At 52.3% G+C, this 17,547-nt stretch overlaps 1 protein-coding gene and 1 pseudogene across 1 annotated transcript; one reads left to right on the top strand and one right to left on the bottom strand.

Annotated features, from left to right (window-relative positions):
• Positions 1-4,637: 4,637 nt before the first annotated feature.
• Positions 4,638-14,170, bottom strand: LOC148218070 (serine/threonine-protein kinase PAK 3-like). Its single transcript, XM_088158042.1, has 12 exons — positions 14,159-14,170; positions 13,355-13,432; positions 10,671-11,060; positions 10,439-10,640; positions 10,186-10,249; positions 9,413-9,461; positions 8,265-8,374; positions 7,448-7,565; positions 6,944-7,043; positions 6,330-6,526; positions 5,279-5,416; positions 4,638-4,861 (listed from the first exon to the last, which is right to left on the bottom strand). The coding sequence occupies exons 1-12, from the start codon at positions 14,168-14,170 to the stop codon at positions 4,763-4,765; spliced, it is 1,557 nt and encodes a 518-aa protein (XP_088014168.1). The 3' UTR covers positions 4,638-4,762.
• Positions 14,171-14,906: 736 nt separating this feature from the next.
• On the top strand, positions 14,907-16,095 carry LOC148218069 (class II histocompatibility antigen, B-L beta chain-like; annotated as a pseudogene).
• Positions 16,096-17,547: the final 1,452 nt, after the last annotated feature.

Here is a 17,547-nt window from a genome sequence, read left to right as displayed (position 1 = left end):
GAATGAATGGGGAAATAAAGAAACTCCTTTGGAAGCTGGTGATAGAAACCAAGATGCCATGGTAGCGGCTTTTGCCATTGACTTTGGCAAGAATAAAAGCCAGACCCAGGGCAGATATTGAATTATATCCCTTGGAATTGATCTTTGGAATTCCTTACCCTCGTAATTCTCCACCTAGTGGAGGGTGGAGATAAGGGATGTATGGACAGGAGAAAAGGAAAAAAACCTGAGAAAATGAAAAATAACAAAATGATTGGACCACCAGCTATGTCTCCTCCACACTGAGAAAAAGAAATTTGAATTCTATGTGTGTTATAAGTGTACATTATATTATTGAGTTTTTGCAAATATTAAAATGAATGCTATATGCTGGAAAACATTGCTGTATGAATATAGTTTCTTTTAGTTCTGCAATTAACAAAACTTATAAATAGCTGTGTGATAAATATATTTTTCTTGGAGTATAATGTAAAAATCTTTTGTTCATGTAACAAACTTGGAGAATGGTAAAAAAGATAATCAGGAAATTCTTCACATTCCTGCATTATAGGACACCAAAACCCCAGGGAAGGAAAAAATGATTTACAGGTCAGAGGAGAGTGATTCTGAATAATGAATGAAGGTCTATGAATATGCAACATGTTGCTGCATTTAGGAAGTGTTTTCTGAGTCAGTGTGTGCCCTTGGCTGAAGGCCAAGCATCCGGCCATTATAACCTTTGGCCAGAGCCAGGGCAGATATTCAATTATCTCCCTTGGAATTGATCTTTGCAATTCCTTACCCTGGGAATTCTCCACCTAGTGCGGGCTGGAGATAAGGGATGTATATTTCGAGCAGTCTGTGGCCAGAATCCTGTCTCTTGTGAAATCTCTGCCACAGGAAGCTGGGCTGGCACAGAGCCTGCCTTGGCACTTTGCTGTTCACAGCATCCACCCAGGACTCTGCCTCTCAATTACACTCACACACTGGGCTGCCTGCGATTCCACTGTTGGAAAGTATACCAACTTTAAATTTTTTTTACCTTTCATTTTACTAGTCAGGCTCGGTTTGCCTTTCTCTCAGGAAAGAAATTTTAAAAGGTTTTTTTTAAGGGATGTTGCATCACTCAACAGAGATGAGTTTAACATCTGGGAATAGCCCAAAATATTCCCACAAAGAGAACGACATTCAACAAAACATGAAGGAAACATCAGCAAACATCAACGAACACCCACCCCAGACACTGCCCCAGCAAAGATGGAGACACCTGGTCTGGAAAAGACTGAGAAGGAAATCCAGGAATGCGGATCTAATTAACATCAGAAGAGGAGAAATCCATTTGCAATAGGAAACCAAATACTAAGAACCACACAACTTTGAAGCAATGTACACTAAACCAATGGATTTCAATGGGTTCAGACTGTAAAATTTCAGGAAAAATCTAGTAAAATTCACACCTCATGGAATGATTTTCTCTGCACACCCGGGCTATGTGTGGAAGAAATTATTTCTGTTGCACATCCTGACCAGAATCAAGTAATGCCTTGACTCTCTAACACTAAAGATATTGCTGGAGAGTTTTTTATTGTCCCTGCAGTTTCAGTGACAAGATTACACCATGAGAAAAATTTTTCACATTAATCCTACTTTTAGATTGTCAGTTAGGTTTGGGCCAGGGGTGTGACAAGCAATTTTTACTCCTAGGAGAAGAGGCAGAAAAGACTTGATTGCATTGGAATATTTTTCTATATATTTGTGGTGGCTCTTAATGACGGCAGAATTTCAGAATGGATCTTTAGAAGCTCACCTTTAAGTTGCATTTTGCAAACCTAGAAGAGTATTAATGGTGAGGCTTTAACGCATAAACTGTTAATAAAAAATGGCTAAAAAAAATAAAAAAAGAAAAATAAAGGAGATTATGAGGGTGGACGTGTGAATCACCTAAAGGCTGCTCTGGAAGAAAATCCTAGTTCCAGGCAGCCAGGAGAGGAGTTTTAGAAATGCAAATTAACATTGCTCTGGAGAAGTGTGGACAATGCCCAAGGGCCTTCTTGCCAGGGGGAGGAATTTCCCTGAGTCCATCTGCCCCTCACCCCCAGCTCTGCCTGCTTGCACAGATGGAATTTGCACAACTAAAGGCAGAGCCCATAGTGAGGATATCTGACTGCAACAGAAATTGGTTAAGCTGCAAAGGGAAAAAGCAAACGGAGAATATTGAGCAAATTTCATGAAAAAAGTGTGGGGGGGATCATCCCTCTCCCCAAAGCACTGAGGTGTTTTTGCTAGTCCAGAGAAATCACTTGGGAATCCAAACATTTTATCATTTCATAAGATAAAAGTGGTCAATTGATGCAGCCGTGGCAGGAGGGAGCACCCAAAAAAGGGAAAAAAGATGAACGGCCACCAGAACAAATCCTACAACACCATGGACCAGCCCCTGGGATCCCTAACGAATTCATATCAGGACACAGAAAATCCATCCATAATTTGAGTAACATAATTAGGTTTAAAAGTATCCTTGAAATAATAACCAAGGAGACAGCTCCAGCTCCTGACCTTCCTGCTGACCAAGCCGCTGAAATGAGGAACGAGACATTTCACCATGGGATGGGATCAGATTATCTACTTACAGAAGAAGGAGGAGTTTGTGGAAAATTAAATCATTCAAATTGCTGTTTGCAAATAGATGATAACCGAAAAGTGGTGAAACAGATAACAAAGTGTTATGAATGATGTTCTATTTTTCTCAATTTATCAAGCAACAAGATTAAATTTAATAGTAAGTTTTTAATAGTAACAAAATGAATACAATCAAAGTATTGGAGATGACAATTAAAGTATTGGAGATGAAACAATCAAAGTGCATATATTTAAGAATATACAAAATTTGGCAGTAAGTAATTTGGTATAATTGAGGTTCGTATAAAGCATAAGCAAAACCGACCGGGGAGGGGCCCCCCTCCGACCGGGGACACGGGGAGTGGCTCCCATTCCTCACGTACCAAAGCATCCAGGCTAACAATCCCACTTATATACTGTAGGCTACAGAAGTTTCTAGAAAGCTCCTCCTAGTTTCTATTCCTAAGATCTACGTAACTATACTGCACGGCGCATGCTCTACTAATGGGTTGGGGGTCTCTTATCCTTTTAAGGGTCTTATTTCCGGTGAAGGCTCATCATCATCATCAGTGACCGAGGTGTGACCTGCAGGTAGCGCAGGCGCCCTGTGTGACTGAGCAGATGTTTTCCATAACATGACTTTAATTAAGTCCCATGCTTGTGATCATTCCATTTTTAACAGCTTCAAGGTTGAAGCTGTATTTCTATCAGACCTTTGTCCTTCGACTATTCTTATCTGGCTTTCTTCCAACCTCCTTCTTCGACTCCCAACATCTGGGAGATGTCTTTTATCCTGTCTCACCCATCTCCCCCTTCTCACTCTGTAACAATTGTCTTCTATTGATCTAAATACAATTTTGTTAATATAGTTACAACTTAATTAGCACGAATCACATTTATCACATTGATAAACTGGAAAAATAGAACGTCATTCATAACATTATCAAACAAGTCAGAGCAAGAGAATGAGAAAATAATTCCTACGAAAACATCTTCCCCTCACCCTTCCCTCCTTCCCGGATTTCCTGTTATTCTCCATTCCCTCCCCTGTCCCCACACAGGGGATGGGGGTCACAGTCAGATCGTGTCACTGTTCCGGGTTCCTGTCTGCAGTACAGAGGTGGCTGCCCTGTCCCCGGGACTGTACCTTGGAAGGTTCAGACTTCTCGATCTGTCCACTCCATCTCCCCCTCCAATGTGCACCACACACACCTGCTTTTTTTTTTTTTTTTTTTTTTTTTTTTAGTAAAACAATATTCATAATTCTCTTGTCTGTTCTTCTCTAGTTCAAGAATTTAACACAGCCTTGGCTGAACAACAGTCCATGCCAATTAGCACCATTTTCTAGAAGTGACAATCTCTTTTGTTCCTTCTTACCTACAAGTCCCTGGCCCTGTTTCCAAGCAGATTCCCAGGGTTTGTTTAAGTCACATTCACCCTGTTCCTTTCACCCGTCACTGCCGGAGCCCCTTCACCTGCTCGCCCTCGCAGGTTCCTCCAAACGCGTGTCCCTGCCCGCGGGCTGGGCTGAGCTGGGCTGAGCTGGACTGGGCCGGGCTGGGCTGGGCTGGGCCGGGCTGGGCTGAGCCGGGCTGGGCTGGGCTGGGCTGGGCTGGGGGCAGCGAGCCCGGCAGAAACCAACACCCGCGGGACGCTTTGGTTCGCAGGGCCCGAAGGTCCGGGGTTCCTCCCTTTCCCCTGTTCCACTTGGTTTAGGATTACATTTTTGGAGGGGATAAAAGCGTGTTTTTTCTCCAGCGCTGGGTGGGTTTTTCCCTTGCATGGAGCACTTGGGCCTTCCCCGGGCCCCTTCTGCCCTCTTGCAGAACCAGTGGCATTTCCCACCACGCACAGTTTGTAACCAAGAGGCGGCTGCAGCCGAGGAGACTCCAAGCGCCTCCTTCCAGGCTGACTCTGCAGATGCCGAGGCTGCTCTGGGCTCTGCCGGGGCTCAGCTCTGGGCGAGGCTGGGCCCGCTCTCCCCTCGCATTGCTCGGGGCAGCTGAGTCACAGGGGGAGAAGGCAGGGACACAAGGGTGTTGAGGTTTTAAGAGAGTTTTTATTCAAAAAACTACCATAACAAACAGTCCTAACGACCCTAAGTAACTAGCAGTGCTAACTACCATAACTAACTAGTCCTAACTACTGTAACAAAAAGCTGTTCTCAAGTGCTTCGTCTCCTCTGCTGCACCCGTGGTTGCTTTGCTGCAGCGATCAGAGGGGTCAGGCTGGAGAGAGGCTTGGCTGATGATAAAAATGGGTGCTGCCCAAAGGATAAAAAAGAAAGAAATGAACCATTACTTTCCAGAGTCAAGTTCCTGGACGAAGGGGAATGGTTTGAAACTCAAGAGATGGAAGCGAGCTCAGATTAGGTCTAAAGAAGAATTTTTTTTACCAGGGGAACCACTGACAGAGGGAGCCCGGAGATGTGGGAGGTGCCTCCTCCCTGGAAGCATCCAAGCTCAGGTCAGGCAGGGCTCTGAGCCACTTGAAGATGTCCCTGCTCGTTGTGGGTCACCAGGTCCAGATGACCTCGAACGGACCCAGCCAGCCCCAACCAGGCGAGGATTCTGCTTGCTTTGCGTGTGAAAAGCAGCGAGGCTGGAGATTATCGGAGGTCCCCCCCCAAGAAAAGCCCTCCCTGGCGCTGCTGTTTCCCCTGCAGCCGCTTCGCGCTCACCTGCAGCAGCTCCTGGGCAGAGAAGCGCCGCTCGTCGTCCGAGTCCAGGCTGCACTCGAGGAAGTCCCGCAGCAGAGCCGACAGGCGCCGCGGCTCCTGCAGCTGCGGGGTCCCGTTCTGCCGGATCAGAGCCCGAGCCTGCAGGAAAAGCAAAGGCAGCGCTGTGCCAGCTTCCTTCACACCCACAGCTGCTCACATCGACCCCGGTAACTCAGCCCCAGCTCCGGGGGCAGTTTCCTCCCCGGCAGAGGTGCTGCTCACGGCTCATTTTTCTATGCCAGCCAAAATCCCCAAACCCTGATGCAGCCACAGCCATTGCAACATCCAAATGATCTTGCCTTGAGAGGCCATTTCGTTGTCTGACTTTGTTAGTAGGAACCTCCATCAGAAACAGCACATTTTGCTTCTCCAAATACGGACACCAGCTTTACAGGCCATTTTCAAGAGTCAGTGTGGTCTGCGTGTGTTATTTTAAATTGCATCAAACACATGTCTGCAGTGCCACTGACACTGAAGTAAATGAATTCCTGATGCCCCATCCCAGAAATTGCCAGGCAAGGAACAGGAGGTTGGGGTTGCTGAAAGCTCAGGCTTGATGACAGAGAAAGTAGCTTGGACTAGGAAGGAAATATGTTGGACTACAGGGATGTTAAGCAATCATCTTCATGTTTTAGATAAGTTTCCCAGTGAGAAAAATCAGGGGGGAGTTCAACTTAAACCTCTCTTAAAAACCTCTTTAAGAAACTCCTTCAGAAAACTTGTTGGGTTTGGGGATGGGTTTTGGGGTTGGTTTGTGGTTTTTTTGCAAGATAACATTAGAGCTGATACACTGGCTTCACATTTTCAGGTCATCCTCATAGACAGAAGAGCTGCAACAATTTGAAACCCAAAGCAAATTGTTGCTGGAGACTGCAGAATATTCATCTGTGTTCAGGCTCGAGTCCTCTGGGAATTCCCTTCCCAATATGCAGAAACCTCCAGCAGCTCCTCCCAGTGCAGGGTCAGCCTGTGCTCACAGGCCTCTGCAAACCCTGGAGAATTTGCCTCTTACCACAGCCCCTGTTTCCTTGAAGTAAGGAGGTTCTCCTTCCACCATCTCGATGGCCACAATGCCGAAGGACCAAATGTCCACCTTGGGGCCATAAGGAGACCTGGTCACAACTTCTGGGGCCATCCAGTGAGCAGTGCCCACCATGGAGCTGCACTGGTCCTGCTCAGGGCTGAGCTGAGCACAGAGGCCAAAATCAGCTGAGGACAGAAACAAACACTGTCAAAGACAGCTGCAATGAGGAAACCAAGCACAGAGATTCCCCACTCTCAGTGTGAGAATGCAGTAGTGAAGTCAGCTGGAAAAGTCCTCAGGGCTGTGGCCAAGGAATGATGGAACTGGACCCTTAAATAAACCCTCAGCGTTCATGCAGTGGCTTTTACTGATTCCCTTGAAGTTTAGATTCCAACTCCCGTCCCTCTGGAAGGGCCATACCCAGAGCAAAGCCACTCCTGACACTCTGCTCCTCTCCTGAGCTCTCTGCACGGGGCAGCCGCTCTCAGCTGGCAGCAGGGGCCGGGCAGTGCCAGCAGCAGCACTTGTGGGGCTCTGACCATCACTGGAAACAGCCTCACACTCACAGCCCGGGAGCACCGTGCCTGGCCACGAACACCCACCCAGCTTGACAGAGCCAGCCATTCCCAGAAGGATGTTGGAGCTCTTCAGATCTCTGTGGATCACCCGGTTGGAATGGAGGAAATCCAGGCCCTGCAGACACTGAGAGACAACAAGAAACACAAGGGTAAAAATCAGTGGCCAGAACACATCAGACAAGAAAGGACAGTTTGGAATTCTCCCAGCAGCAACTTTGCTGTGACAGGCCAGGAGACAGTGCAGACAAGCTCCAGGAAAATGGTTCAAGGCAAAGCTGAGAACAGCAAATCAAATCAAATCAAATCAAAGAAAGACAGAGAGAGTACCACAGCAGCAGGAAAGAGGACAAGAACAGAGTAGAAGTGTAGTGATACTGGCAGGCCACTGACTTCAGAGGCTCTTCCTTCTCCAATTCCTAAAAACCACACAGAAACAAAGCCCTGAGCATGGAGCCCCTCCTGCTCTCACAGCCTGTTTGGAAGGACCATCGTGTCCAAGCCATGGGAAGCACAAGCAGGATCCCTCACCTCCCGACTGACAGCTGCCATCTCTCCTTCAGCCATGTGTGTCTGTCTGACAACGTCCTGCAAAGTTCCTCCATCCATGTATTCCATCACCAGCCAGAGATCTTCGTCGACGAGGAAGCTGGAACAGGAAAACAACAGCATGGAGATGAATGTGCACTGCTCAATTCCCCCATGGAAAAGCCTCGAGTGGAGTTTTGTTTCCAGGTCACTTGTCAATGAGAACACGATCAGATGGAGAGATTCCTGCACAGGCCTTGGAATCTGCACAGTCTGAAGGAGAAGGAGACACCTGTGAGAAAGGAGATGCCTTAGATGGCAAGCAAGTGAAAAACGCAGTTTAGCAACAGCCCAGATCAGTGTGGAACCACAACACTTGCCCCCAGCTGGTTCAGCATCTGAACTCATCAGTTCCACCATTCCCTCCAGAACAAGGCAATGCAACTTCCAGAGTTATCCAGGCAAGGAGGCCATACAGCACTTGGGACAAACGTTATCAACTATTTGGGAAACCATGAACAAAGTCCCTTCAGAAACAGGCAAGGCCATTGAAAAATGGGCAAATGAGGCATTTCTGGAAACCTGGACTTCCTGGCATCTGCAGCAATGGAAAGGAGTTGGGAAGAAGAAGCCAAGGGAAATAATTTCTGCCATGGTTTATCAGCACTTATCATAAGGCACAGCACAGGGTTCCAGATTGAAGAAAAAAACAAACAAAAGCATGAAGCATGGGAGTGAACTGCCAGGCTGTTGTTGAAGATATGGCCAGGTCAGGCTTTTTCAAAACAGGCTACTGACTACGGATGAAAGAAGCACTCACCTGTCCAAAGAGTTGACAATGTTGGGGTGGTTCTTGCCTTTCAGGACCAGGATCTCATTCACAGCTCGTTCCCTGTTCTGCTCTCTGAGACTCATTTTCTTTATGGCCACCTGAAGTGACATTGCAGACCTTTAGCTGGAGGGGTCTGTGGCAGGAGACCACAGCAAGCATGGAGTGAATCTTTTTGGAGCGACAGAGCCAGGCTGTGCCAAACTGCCTTGGCATGGGACACCAGAGCTCAGCAAGTGCCATTCCCACAGCGCATTCCTCTGCTGGCTGGGGGCTGCTTACAGGACACGTGGCCAGAGACATTTGGCCTTGTAAGCTCTGCAGAAATGGTCCCTCAGCTGTCAGCCTCAAAGCTCTTAACAACATTTTCTGCACCTACAGAATCTGCATCTTCTCAAATGGCCTTAGTTTATCACCACTCCGATGATGATGATGATCATTATTATGATTTAAACACATTTTGCAAGCAGGAGGTAATTCTGGTGCTGTGAAACAGAGCAAAACAGCCCAGAACCCTTTAGCAATTCGATGGGACTTGGTCAGGATTTCAAATGCCACTGCTCTGTTTGGGATTGCACAATAAAGCAGACACAGACATCCATTGTCACAGGCTGTCACTAACACCAGACCCAGTTGTGTTTCAACTGCAGCGTTTAGGAAAGAGCTTTGCTCTGGACATCCATCTTCTCATTTCTCTCCCTCTCTCTCTGTGAACAGCTGCAGTAGGACTAAAACCCCAAAGTGAGCCCAAGCATGATCTCTCCCTAATTAGGCCTAATTGGGCCTTTGAAGATGAAAAGCAGGATGGAAAAACTGATAAATAGTGTTCCTGTCCAAGGCTGGGATGAAGATAAATTGAGCCTCAATTCCACCTGCTGATGCATTCATGGTTTTAGATATGAAGACCAAGCCATGGTGTCCGGCTCTGACAGACACCACTGCCCTCCTTGCATTCCTCTGGGCACTTCAGAAGCACCAAGTCTGTCCCAGCTGTGTTCTGAAGGCTGACACTGCTCTGCCTTCAGAGGAGCAGCCTGTGCAGGAAAGCTCTGCTGGGCCCCCAAAGCTGCAGCCACAGCTCCCAGCAGAGGGGAAAGCCCTCGAGAGCTGCCAGACGTGCTGGACGTGGTGGCACTGACCTCTCCTCCAGTGGCCCTGTCGAGTCCTTTATAAACAGTTCCAAAAGCCCTGGAGACAAAACAGCAGAGAAGAAAGAATCAGAGCTTTAGGCCCTGGGAGTGAAAGGCAGCCCAGACAGGAGATCTCTGCTGCCTGCAGCATTCACAAAACACCTGCGTGCACCGACCCTTCAAACAGCAGTGCAGCAGCCACCAGCCGTCTGCCATGCAAAGTGTGCAAGAGAAAACTGAGCCCAACACGAAGGAAAAGGGCTGGAGTGAATGTCCACACTGAATTCCTTTAGTTCAAAACCTGAGGTGGGGGGTGGGTGTCTAAAGAAGTGGAAAAGAATGTATTTCATCCTTTTGCATTTCCTGCCTAAGACTTGCAGGATCCACAAGGGCCCTGCCATCAGGCAGGTGATGCATTTTCCCCTCGAGTGCAGCAGCTCTGTGTCTGTTACTGAATGTATGGGGTTTATTACCTGTGCTGAAAAAAGCGCTTATTAGTTCTTCTTGAGAACTGTTTTCTGAGAGTCACCAGATGGGGAGTTGCTCTTTAGGGCAATCAAATTCCAGACACAGAAGATCTTGCAGGTCCTGCTCCTTGCTGCAGGCAGGACACTGCCAGCCTCAGGGGCCTTTGACTGTGCCTTCTGACCACAGTTATCAATTCTGACCAGGACTGAGAGACAGCAGGATCATCCCCCAGTGTCTGAAGGTGTTTGGAGCTCTCCTGATTCCAGCAAAATACCTGGGCCCTGCTTGTGCAGAAGGACCTGCCATGCACTTACCCTTGGCCAATCTGCTCCAGTCCCAGGTATTTCTCAGCAGGCTCCCCCACGCTCACGATGTTCCCTGAAAGAAACCACGTGGAAGATGCTCCCTCCCAGATGGAGACCCCCCGCCTTGCAGCAGAGCCAGAATGCAGCCCCACTCCCTGGGGCCATGAGCCCCTTGGTGTCAGCTGGGGAAGGACAATGAATGACTCGGTGACATTCAGCTGCAGAGCAGCACTGGGTGCAGCTCATGCTGAGACACACACACAGCACCCTGCTCTGGCACACAGGAACAGAACAGACGTACTCAGCTGCATCAGGCACCGCTCCCCTGTCCCCTCTGGCTGCAGGGCTGTGCTGCTGTCAGAATGTTCAGCACAGGATCCCGCAGCGGAGGGAGGTTCAGTGTCCTCTTCCCAAGCAGAGGGAGGTTCCTCGTCCTCTTCCCAAAATGCTGCAGGTTCTCCATCCTCTTCCCAAGATGCTGCAGGTTCTCCAACCTCTTCCCAAGCAGAGGCAGGTTCTCCATCATCTTTCCAAGCCGCGAGACGTTCACCATCCACATCCCGTGCTGGGATATGTTCACCCTCCTCTTCCCGAGCCACAGGATGTCCTCTGTCCTCATCCCACACCGGGAGATGTCCATCGCCCTCATCCCACGCCATGGGAGCTTTTCTATCCTTGTCCCATGCCAGGGGACATCCACCATCCTCCTCCCGTGCCGGGAGATGTCCACTGTCCTTGTCCCACACTGCGGGAGCCTTGCTGTTGTATTCCCAAACCACGGCGTGTTCGCCCTCGTCCCCCAGAACAGCGGGAAGCTCACTGCTGTCTTCTTCCCCTTTGGAAGCAGAGGGAGCCAGAGGAGGTGCTGATGCAGCTTTGGTGCCCTGAGGACAGACAGCAGCGTGAGGGACAGGAAGTTCTATCTCAGTTACCACCTTATTTATCCTCAGCTACACATCCAGCTGCACGGAGCACAAACAGAGTTCAGAGTTGTTCACACAATGGGCTAAAAGTGACATTGCCACTTATTGTTGGGAATTCGGTATTTCACCATGGCTAAGGCAAATCCTCTGCCTGCAAAACCAGACCTGCAGCTCTTCTAAAACTCTTCAGCAGAAAAGGAGAAAACTGACAGGGATCCTTTTGCTGCTGCTGCTGCAAAGACCCTGACAGGAACTTTCCTTCAGCCTCCCAGGATGGCACTCGGCTGCCACACACAGAGCTCACAACTTGCTGCACAATTCTGAACACCAGAGGTTTCTTCCCACTCACCGAAGGAGGAGCTGCTTGGGATCCACGCATGAGGTGCCCTGCAATGGGAGAGGGAACATGAACCAGATGCTGGTAGGAAAAAAATTGCCTGTTGTGGGAAATGCCACGGAGCAAGGCAACCCCAAGAGAATATTTTGCTTTCACAGCATCCCTCCAGGAGCCACAGTCCCTTCACAGAGCAAGCAAGAGAACAGCACAAAATCCTGGGCTGTGTCAGTTCTTGGCTGGACCAGCAAACAAAGGGAGTTCCAGGCTCCACTGCCACAGACGCCCTGCTCGAGGGAACAGAACCCCCCAGGCCTCATTGCAAACGCCTCGCTGGCTGCAGACACCCCCTTTTCCAGCTGCAGCTGCTGGCAGGAACTCTCCCAAACCAACGGTGTCTTCATGGCAATTTGGTTACAAAGTCAACTCAAAGGTCCAGAGGAAGAACAGAAAGCACACAGCAAACCCAAAGCCACAGATGCTGCACCGAGATAAAACCTCGACTTACTTGCCAAGTGAGTTAAAAAATACCCCGAATAAGCCACAGAGTACAGAGTGCAAACTGCAGCAACCACTTGCTGGATCATTGTGGCCGCGCTGCACACGTCTGCAGGCTGCACCCCTGCAGGCACACACGGACACGGGTCAGGGCTGGGCTGGCTGGCTGCCGAGAATGCCTCGGGCAGGAGGATCCTCCGGCAGTCAGCAGGCACCCAGAGCCTCTGGGCACTGAGGCCTCTGTGTCCCACAGCAACGGGAGCACCACTGGGATGTGGCAACGCTCCTGTGACATCACAGCAGCAGCTCACGGAAAGAACGCTTGGAAGGTTCTCTGTGTCCCAAAGGAGCACAAAGAATCCTCCAGGGCACAGCCTACTGCCCGAAGGATCCAAGAGGAACTCTGAAAATGCAGCAAACAAGGACACCCCATAGTCCAGCCTGAACACTGAGTGGGAACAAGGAAGGGACAAAACCAAAGGAAACGTGACCTTTAGTCACTGATGCTTCTGACTAAAACCAGCAAGGCTTGTTCCATCTGGGATCTTTGTTCTAGTTCTAAAAACAAGCAAAGTTCTCCACTCTCAATTTACAGAATGGAGAAACTGGGGAGGAGGTGGGATTAGGAAGGAGGAGGAGTAGGAAGAGGAAGATAGGAAAAGGAGGAGCAGTAAGAGGAGGAGCAGGAGCAGGCAGAGAAGGAGAAACAGGAGGTTCCTGTGCCCCCCGTCGCCCCCACGGCATCCTGCAGGTGAGCGGGGAGGGAAAGCTGGTCCCAAATCTATCGGGGGGTCCCTGAGAGGGTTTTTTTTATTGGGGTGTGTTTGGAGCTCGCAGATTGAGGAATTGAACCCCAAATATCGCCTGGCATCCCTGGGAGGTTTTTTTCTGTGTGTATGTTTGGATCTTGCAGGACCCCAAAGCTGAGCCCCTTAGGGGAATCTTTTGGGGGTCCATGTGGCCATTGCCCAGTGTCGGCAGGGGGGAGGACATTGGTCCTGGGGACCCCGGGAGAGCAGAGGAGAGGAACCCCTGGGACCTCCAGAGTAGGGACAGCAGAGAGGGGTGATCTCCAGCAGCCTGGAAAGGGGGGGAGTCTGGAGAGGAGGGACCCCTGGGATCCCAGGGATCTCAAAGTGAGGCATCAGTGAAGAAGGGACCCCATGGACCCCCAAAAGCCCCTGGATCATCCCTAAGCAGGACCCTGGAGAAGGGGGAAACCCTGGAGCCATTGGACCCCCATCATCCCAGGGAAGAGAAACCTCTGGAACCCCAAAGTGGAGAGATCAGAGATGGGGAACACCTTGGAGGGTTTTTTGTGGCTGAATCTTGATATTTTGGAGAATTTCATGGACGCAAGACACCTCCTACATTCTAGAGATGGATTTGGGCAGGAGGAGCCCCCAGCCCGAGGAGCCCCCACCTTGTTTTTACCCCCAAACCAGGATTTGTCATTCCCAAGCCACGGCTGGATGGAGGAGGAAGATAATCCCCACAAGTGCTTGGAATGTGAGAAGAGCTTCCACTACAGCTCCCACCTGAGGAAACACCAGAACATCCACACTGGGGAATGACCCTATGGGTGTGGGAAATGTGGGAAGAGCTTCAGCTGGAGCTCCAACCTCACCAAGCACTGCTAGATCCACACCAGGGAACGGCCTGGAATGTGGGAAGACCTGGAATGTGGAATTCTGAGCTCATCACCCATCAGCACATCCACTCCAAGGAGAGGCCAGATCGAATGATGGAGACACGAAGGGACCCGGAGCTCTCACTTGACCCGACACGAACGGAGTCACCACTAAGGGAAGCCCTGTGAGTGCCCCGAGTGTGGGAAGAGCTTCGTGCTCTGCTCCAGCTCCATCCCCCATGGGAGGATCGGTGTTGGATGATCCCCAGTGATCCCCGTTGGGCAGAGCCCTGGTGATCCGTGGTCCTGGTGATCCCTGTTGGGTGGGAGGAAGTTATTGGAGAGATTTCTTTCCCTCCTCTTTATGTTGCTGTGATTTGGTTGGTAATAAATTCCCTCGCTGTGCCCAGGCTGGGTCTGTTGTTCCCGTGCCGGTGTTTGCTGAGGGATCTCTCCCGGTCCTTATCCCCACCCAGGAACCCTCGGTTCCATTTTTTGTCCCCTGTGCGGCTGCCGAGGGCAGGGACAGAGCGGCTTTGGGGGGTGCCCGGCATCGGGCCAGCCCTCGCCATGGGCACCCTGAGATCCCGCACCCACCTGGGCACACATTTCTGGGCACACCTGAGCTCCCACCTGCCCAGCGTCCCACGGTTCCCCCTCCGCAAAGAAACCCCACCCGGGGCTGCGATCCAAAAGCAGCCGGAGCGCGCTGCGGCAAATCAAAGTGCGAAGAGTTGATGACTCATCAGTTGCCAGGGGCAGCCTCAGAAAAACGGGTCCCCAAAAGTGCTCTCAGCCAATCAGAGCGCGCGGCGCTGCTGAGCCCGGCCCTGCTCCGGCCTGGTGCTCCCAGTGCAGCCCCAGCGGCTGCTGTGGGGCTGGCGGCACCGGCTGGGCGCTGGCCACGGGGCGAGTGACGGCAGCTGGGGCCGTACTGGTGGTGCTGGGAGCACCCCCTGGTGCGGGCGCGGAGCTCTCGGGTGAGCGGGAGGGGAGAAGGGGGAAAAGGGGGCAGTGGGAGCCCGAAATTGAAGGGGGAGGAGGAGGAGACCCCCCAAAGGACGAGCGGGAGGGGCTGAGGATTGGGGGAAGGTGAGGAAGAGGTGGGAGAGGGTGGGAAAGTGGGGAAAAGGGGAGGGTGGGACCTCAAAATTGAGCGGGAGAGGGTTGGGAATTGGGAGAAATGGGTGGGAAAGTGGAAGGAATGGGACACCAAAAGTGATTTGGGAAGCGGCTGGAGGTGGGAGGGGAGAGGAAATTGGGGGAAGGGTGGGAAAGAGGAAGTGGGAGCGCGGGCAGGAGGGTCCCATGGCGGCCGTGGGGCACAGGGGGTGCGGGGTGGGGATCCTGCACACACAGCGGTGTTCCAGAGGATGGGAAAGTGCGAGTGTCACTTCATTAACGGCACGGAGAAGGTGAGGTTCGTGCTGAGGCACATTTACAACCGGGAGCAGCTCGCACACTTCGACAGCGATATGGGGCTTTACGTAGGGGACACCCCGCATGGGCAACAACTGGCCCAGTACCGAAACAGCGACCCGGAATTACTGGAGTATTATCGGGCTCGGGTGGACACGTCCTGCAGGTACAACTACGACTTGTACGTCCCGTTCCCCGTGGAGCGCAGACGTGAGCGTGGGGCAGAGCGTGTCCCCACAGGCCCTGCCCTGGCAATGACCCTGGAGCCCCTCAAAACCTCCCTGGGAATCACCCCAGAGCCCCTAGCGTGCATGTGCCGATTCCCGGGGCCTCCCATCCCTCCCAGTGGCCCCCGTGGCTCTCCCAGTCCATCCTGGTGCCCCCCCGCGCGTCTGTCTCATGCATGGTTGGAACTGACGCCTCTCAGCCAATGAGAGCGCGTGTCTCTGATGACTCATCAGTTGCCAGGCAGATCCGCAGCGCCAAGTGCCCCGCGCTGGACTCGGCCTCCCAGGGCCGGGCGCTTTTCCCCCAGATCCTCCCAGTGCTGCCCCAGTACCCCCCAGTGAGGCCCCAGTCCCTCCCGCACCTTCTCAGCCCATTCCCAGTCCATTCCGAGTCTGATCTCAGTTCATTCTCATTTCAAACTCAGACCTCTACCCACTCTCCCAGTTCCCTCTCAATCCATTCCTGTCTCTCCCAGTCCGCCCCCAGTGTATTCCCAGTCCATTCCTAGTCCCTCCCAGTCTATTTCCAGTCTCTCCTAGCCCATTCCCAGTCCTTCTCAGTTCCACACCACCCCTCCCCTCTCTCTGCCAGTTCCCCCAAGCTGATCCCAGTGCGTCCCCACTCTCTCCCAGTGCCCCCCAGTGTCTCCATCTCGCTGGTGCCCTCGAACTCCCAGCCCGGCCCAGGCCGCCTGTTCTGCTCCGTGATGGACTTCTGCCCACATCCATGAGATGGTTCCAGGGCCAGCAGGAGCTCCCGGAGCACGTGGTTGCCACCGACGTGGTCGCCAACGGCGAATGGACCCACCAGCTCCTGGTGCTTCTGGAAACCACCCCTGGCTTGGGGTCAACTACACCCGCCAGGTGGAGCACGTCAACCTGGAGTAGCCGCTGAGACAGCACTTCGGTACGGGGGAGGCACTGGGATGTGCTGGGAGTAACTGGGAGGGAGTTGGAGAGAGCCTGGTCTAAATGGGGAGAGGGCCTCGGGGTCTGGAAGGGCTGGGAAGGGATTTGAAGGATGCTGGGGAGGGGGTTATGGAGTTGCGGAGGTGCTGGTGGGCACTGGGAGGGAGTTTGGAGGTGCTGGATGTAACTGGGAAGGAGTGTGGGGATGCTGAGTGTAACTGGGAGAGTGCTTGAGTGAGTCTGGAGGGGATGAAAGGAGACTGGGGATGGAAAAGCAGGAGTTGGAATGACGTTAGTTGTACTGGAAAGAGAGTGGAAGGGTGCTTGGTGAGTCCCGGAGGGGCTGGGAAGGGACTGGAAAAGGTTTTGGGGGTCCCGGAGTAGTGGGGGGAAAGTAGGAGGGGGCTGTGAGACCCTGAGAGGGACAGGAGGGGCTTTGGTGGGTCCTGGAGAGGCTGGAAAGATATTAGGAGGAGGTTAAAGGGGGCCCTGGGTGGGCTAGGGGGGATTGGGAGGGTGCTTGGAGGGTCTCGGGGTGTCCATGAGAGGTTTTGGGGGTTCCTGACCCCTGTAGACCCCCAGAGATGCCACCAGACACCGCCCGCAGCAAGGTGCTGATGGGGATCGGGGGCTCCGTGTTTGGCTTCGTCTTCCTGGTGCTGGGGCTCGGCTTCGACCTGTGAAAGAAGATGGGGGGGGAGGTGTCCCGGAGCGTATGTGCTCCCCCTGAGGCCCCCAACCGGGTGTCACCCCCTTTTCTCTGCTCTACTGAGCCAGCAGAGGCTTCAGCCCCGCCCTGTGGCCTCCGACGCAGCCAGGACCCCTGCTCCGATCCCACACTGATTTTGGGGGTGTCGTGTGTTCTCCTCAGCCCCGCTGGGAGCCCGGCTGCGCCCAGTGCTCCCAGTAAAGTTTCCCAGTTTCCGCAGTCCCCTTTATTGTGGGGTGAGACTGGGGAGGGACTCGGGGGGACCCCGCGGGGGGATCGTGACTGGGCGGGGAGGGTGGGGTCCAGGTGGGGAACACTGGGTGCTGCGGGTCTGCCCGGCAACTGGTGAGTCATCACAGCTGCTCTCTCTCATTGGCTGAATCTTCTCCATCGCATTCTCTGATTGGCTGAGGAGAGGCCCGGGAGTTGAGAGAAGGAACAGGAGAGATCCCGCCCCGAGCACCGGCACGGGAACAACAGAGCCAGCCTGGGCACAGCGAGGGAATTTATTACCAACTAAATCACAGCAGCACAAGGAGAAGGGAAAGAAATCTCTCCAACCCCTTCCCCCCACCCAACAGGGATCACCAGGGCTCTGCCCAACGGGGGTCACTGTGGATCATCCAACACCGATCCTCCCATGGGGGATGGAGCTGGAGCAGAGCACGAAGCTCTTCCCACACTCGGGGCACTCACAGGGCTTCCCTTAGTGGAGCCTCCGT

Source organism: Sturnus vulgaris, unplaced genomic scaffold, assembly GCF_052056855.1.
Source record: "Sturnus vulgaris isolate bStuVul1 unplaced genomic scaffold, bStuVul1.hap1 Scaffold_195, whole genome shotgun sequence".
Classification (NCBI taxonomy): domain Eukaryota; kingdom Metazoa; phylum Chordata; class Aves; order Passeriformes; family Sturnidae; genus Sturnus; species Sturnus vulgaris.
The sequence above is the reverse complement of the archived record's forward strand: the minus strand, read 5'-3'. Positions and strand labels throughout refer to the sequence as shown.

Excerpts from the sequence above, each read along its gene's own strand:
- LOC148218070 (XM_088158042.1), bottom strand. Across the intron at positions 11,061-13,354 it reads GGTTTGGGGGTAAAAACAAG|GGCACCAAAGCTGCATCAGC; the intron begins GTGGGGGCTCCT and ends GTCTGTCCTCAG. Across the intron at positions 7,044-7,447 it reads TGGCAGCTGTCAGTCGGGAG|TGTCTGCAGGGCCTGGATTT; the intron begins GTGAGGGATCCT and ends GTTGTCTCTCAG.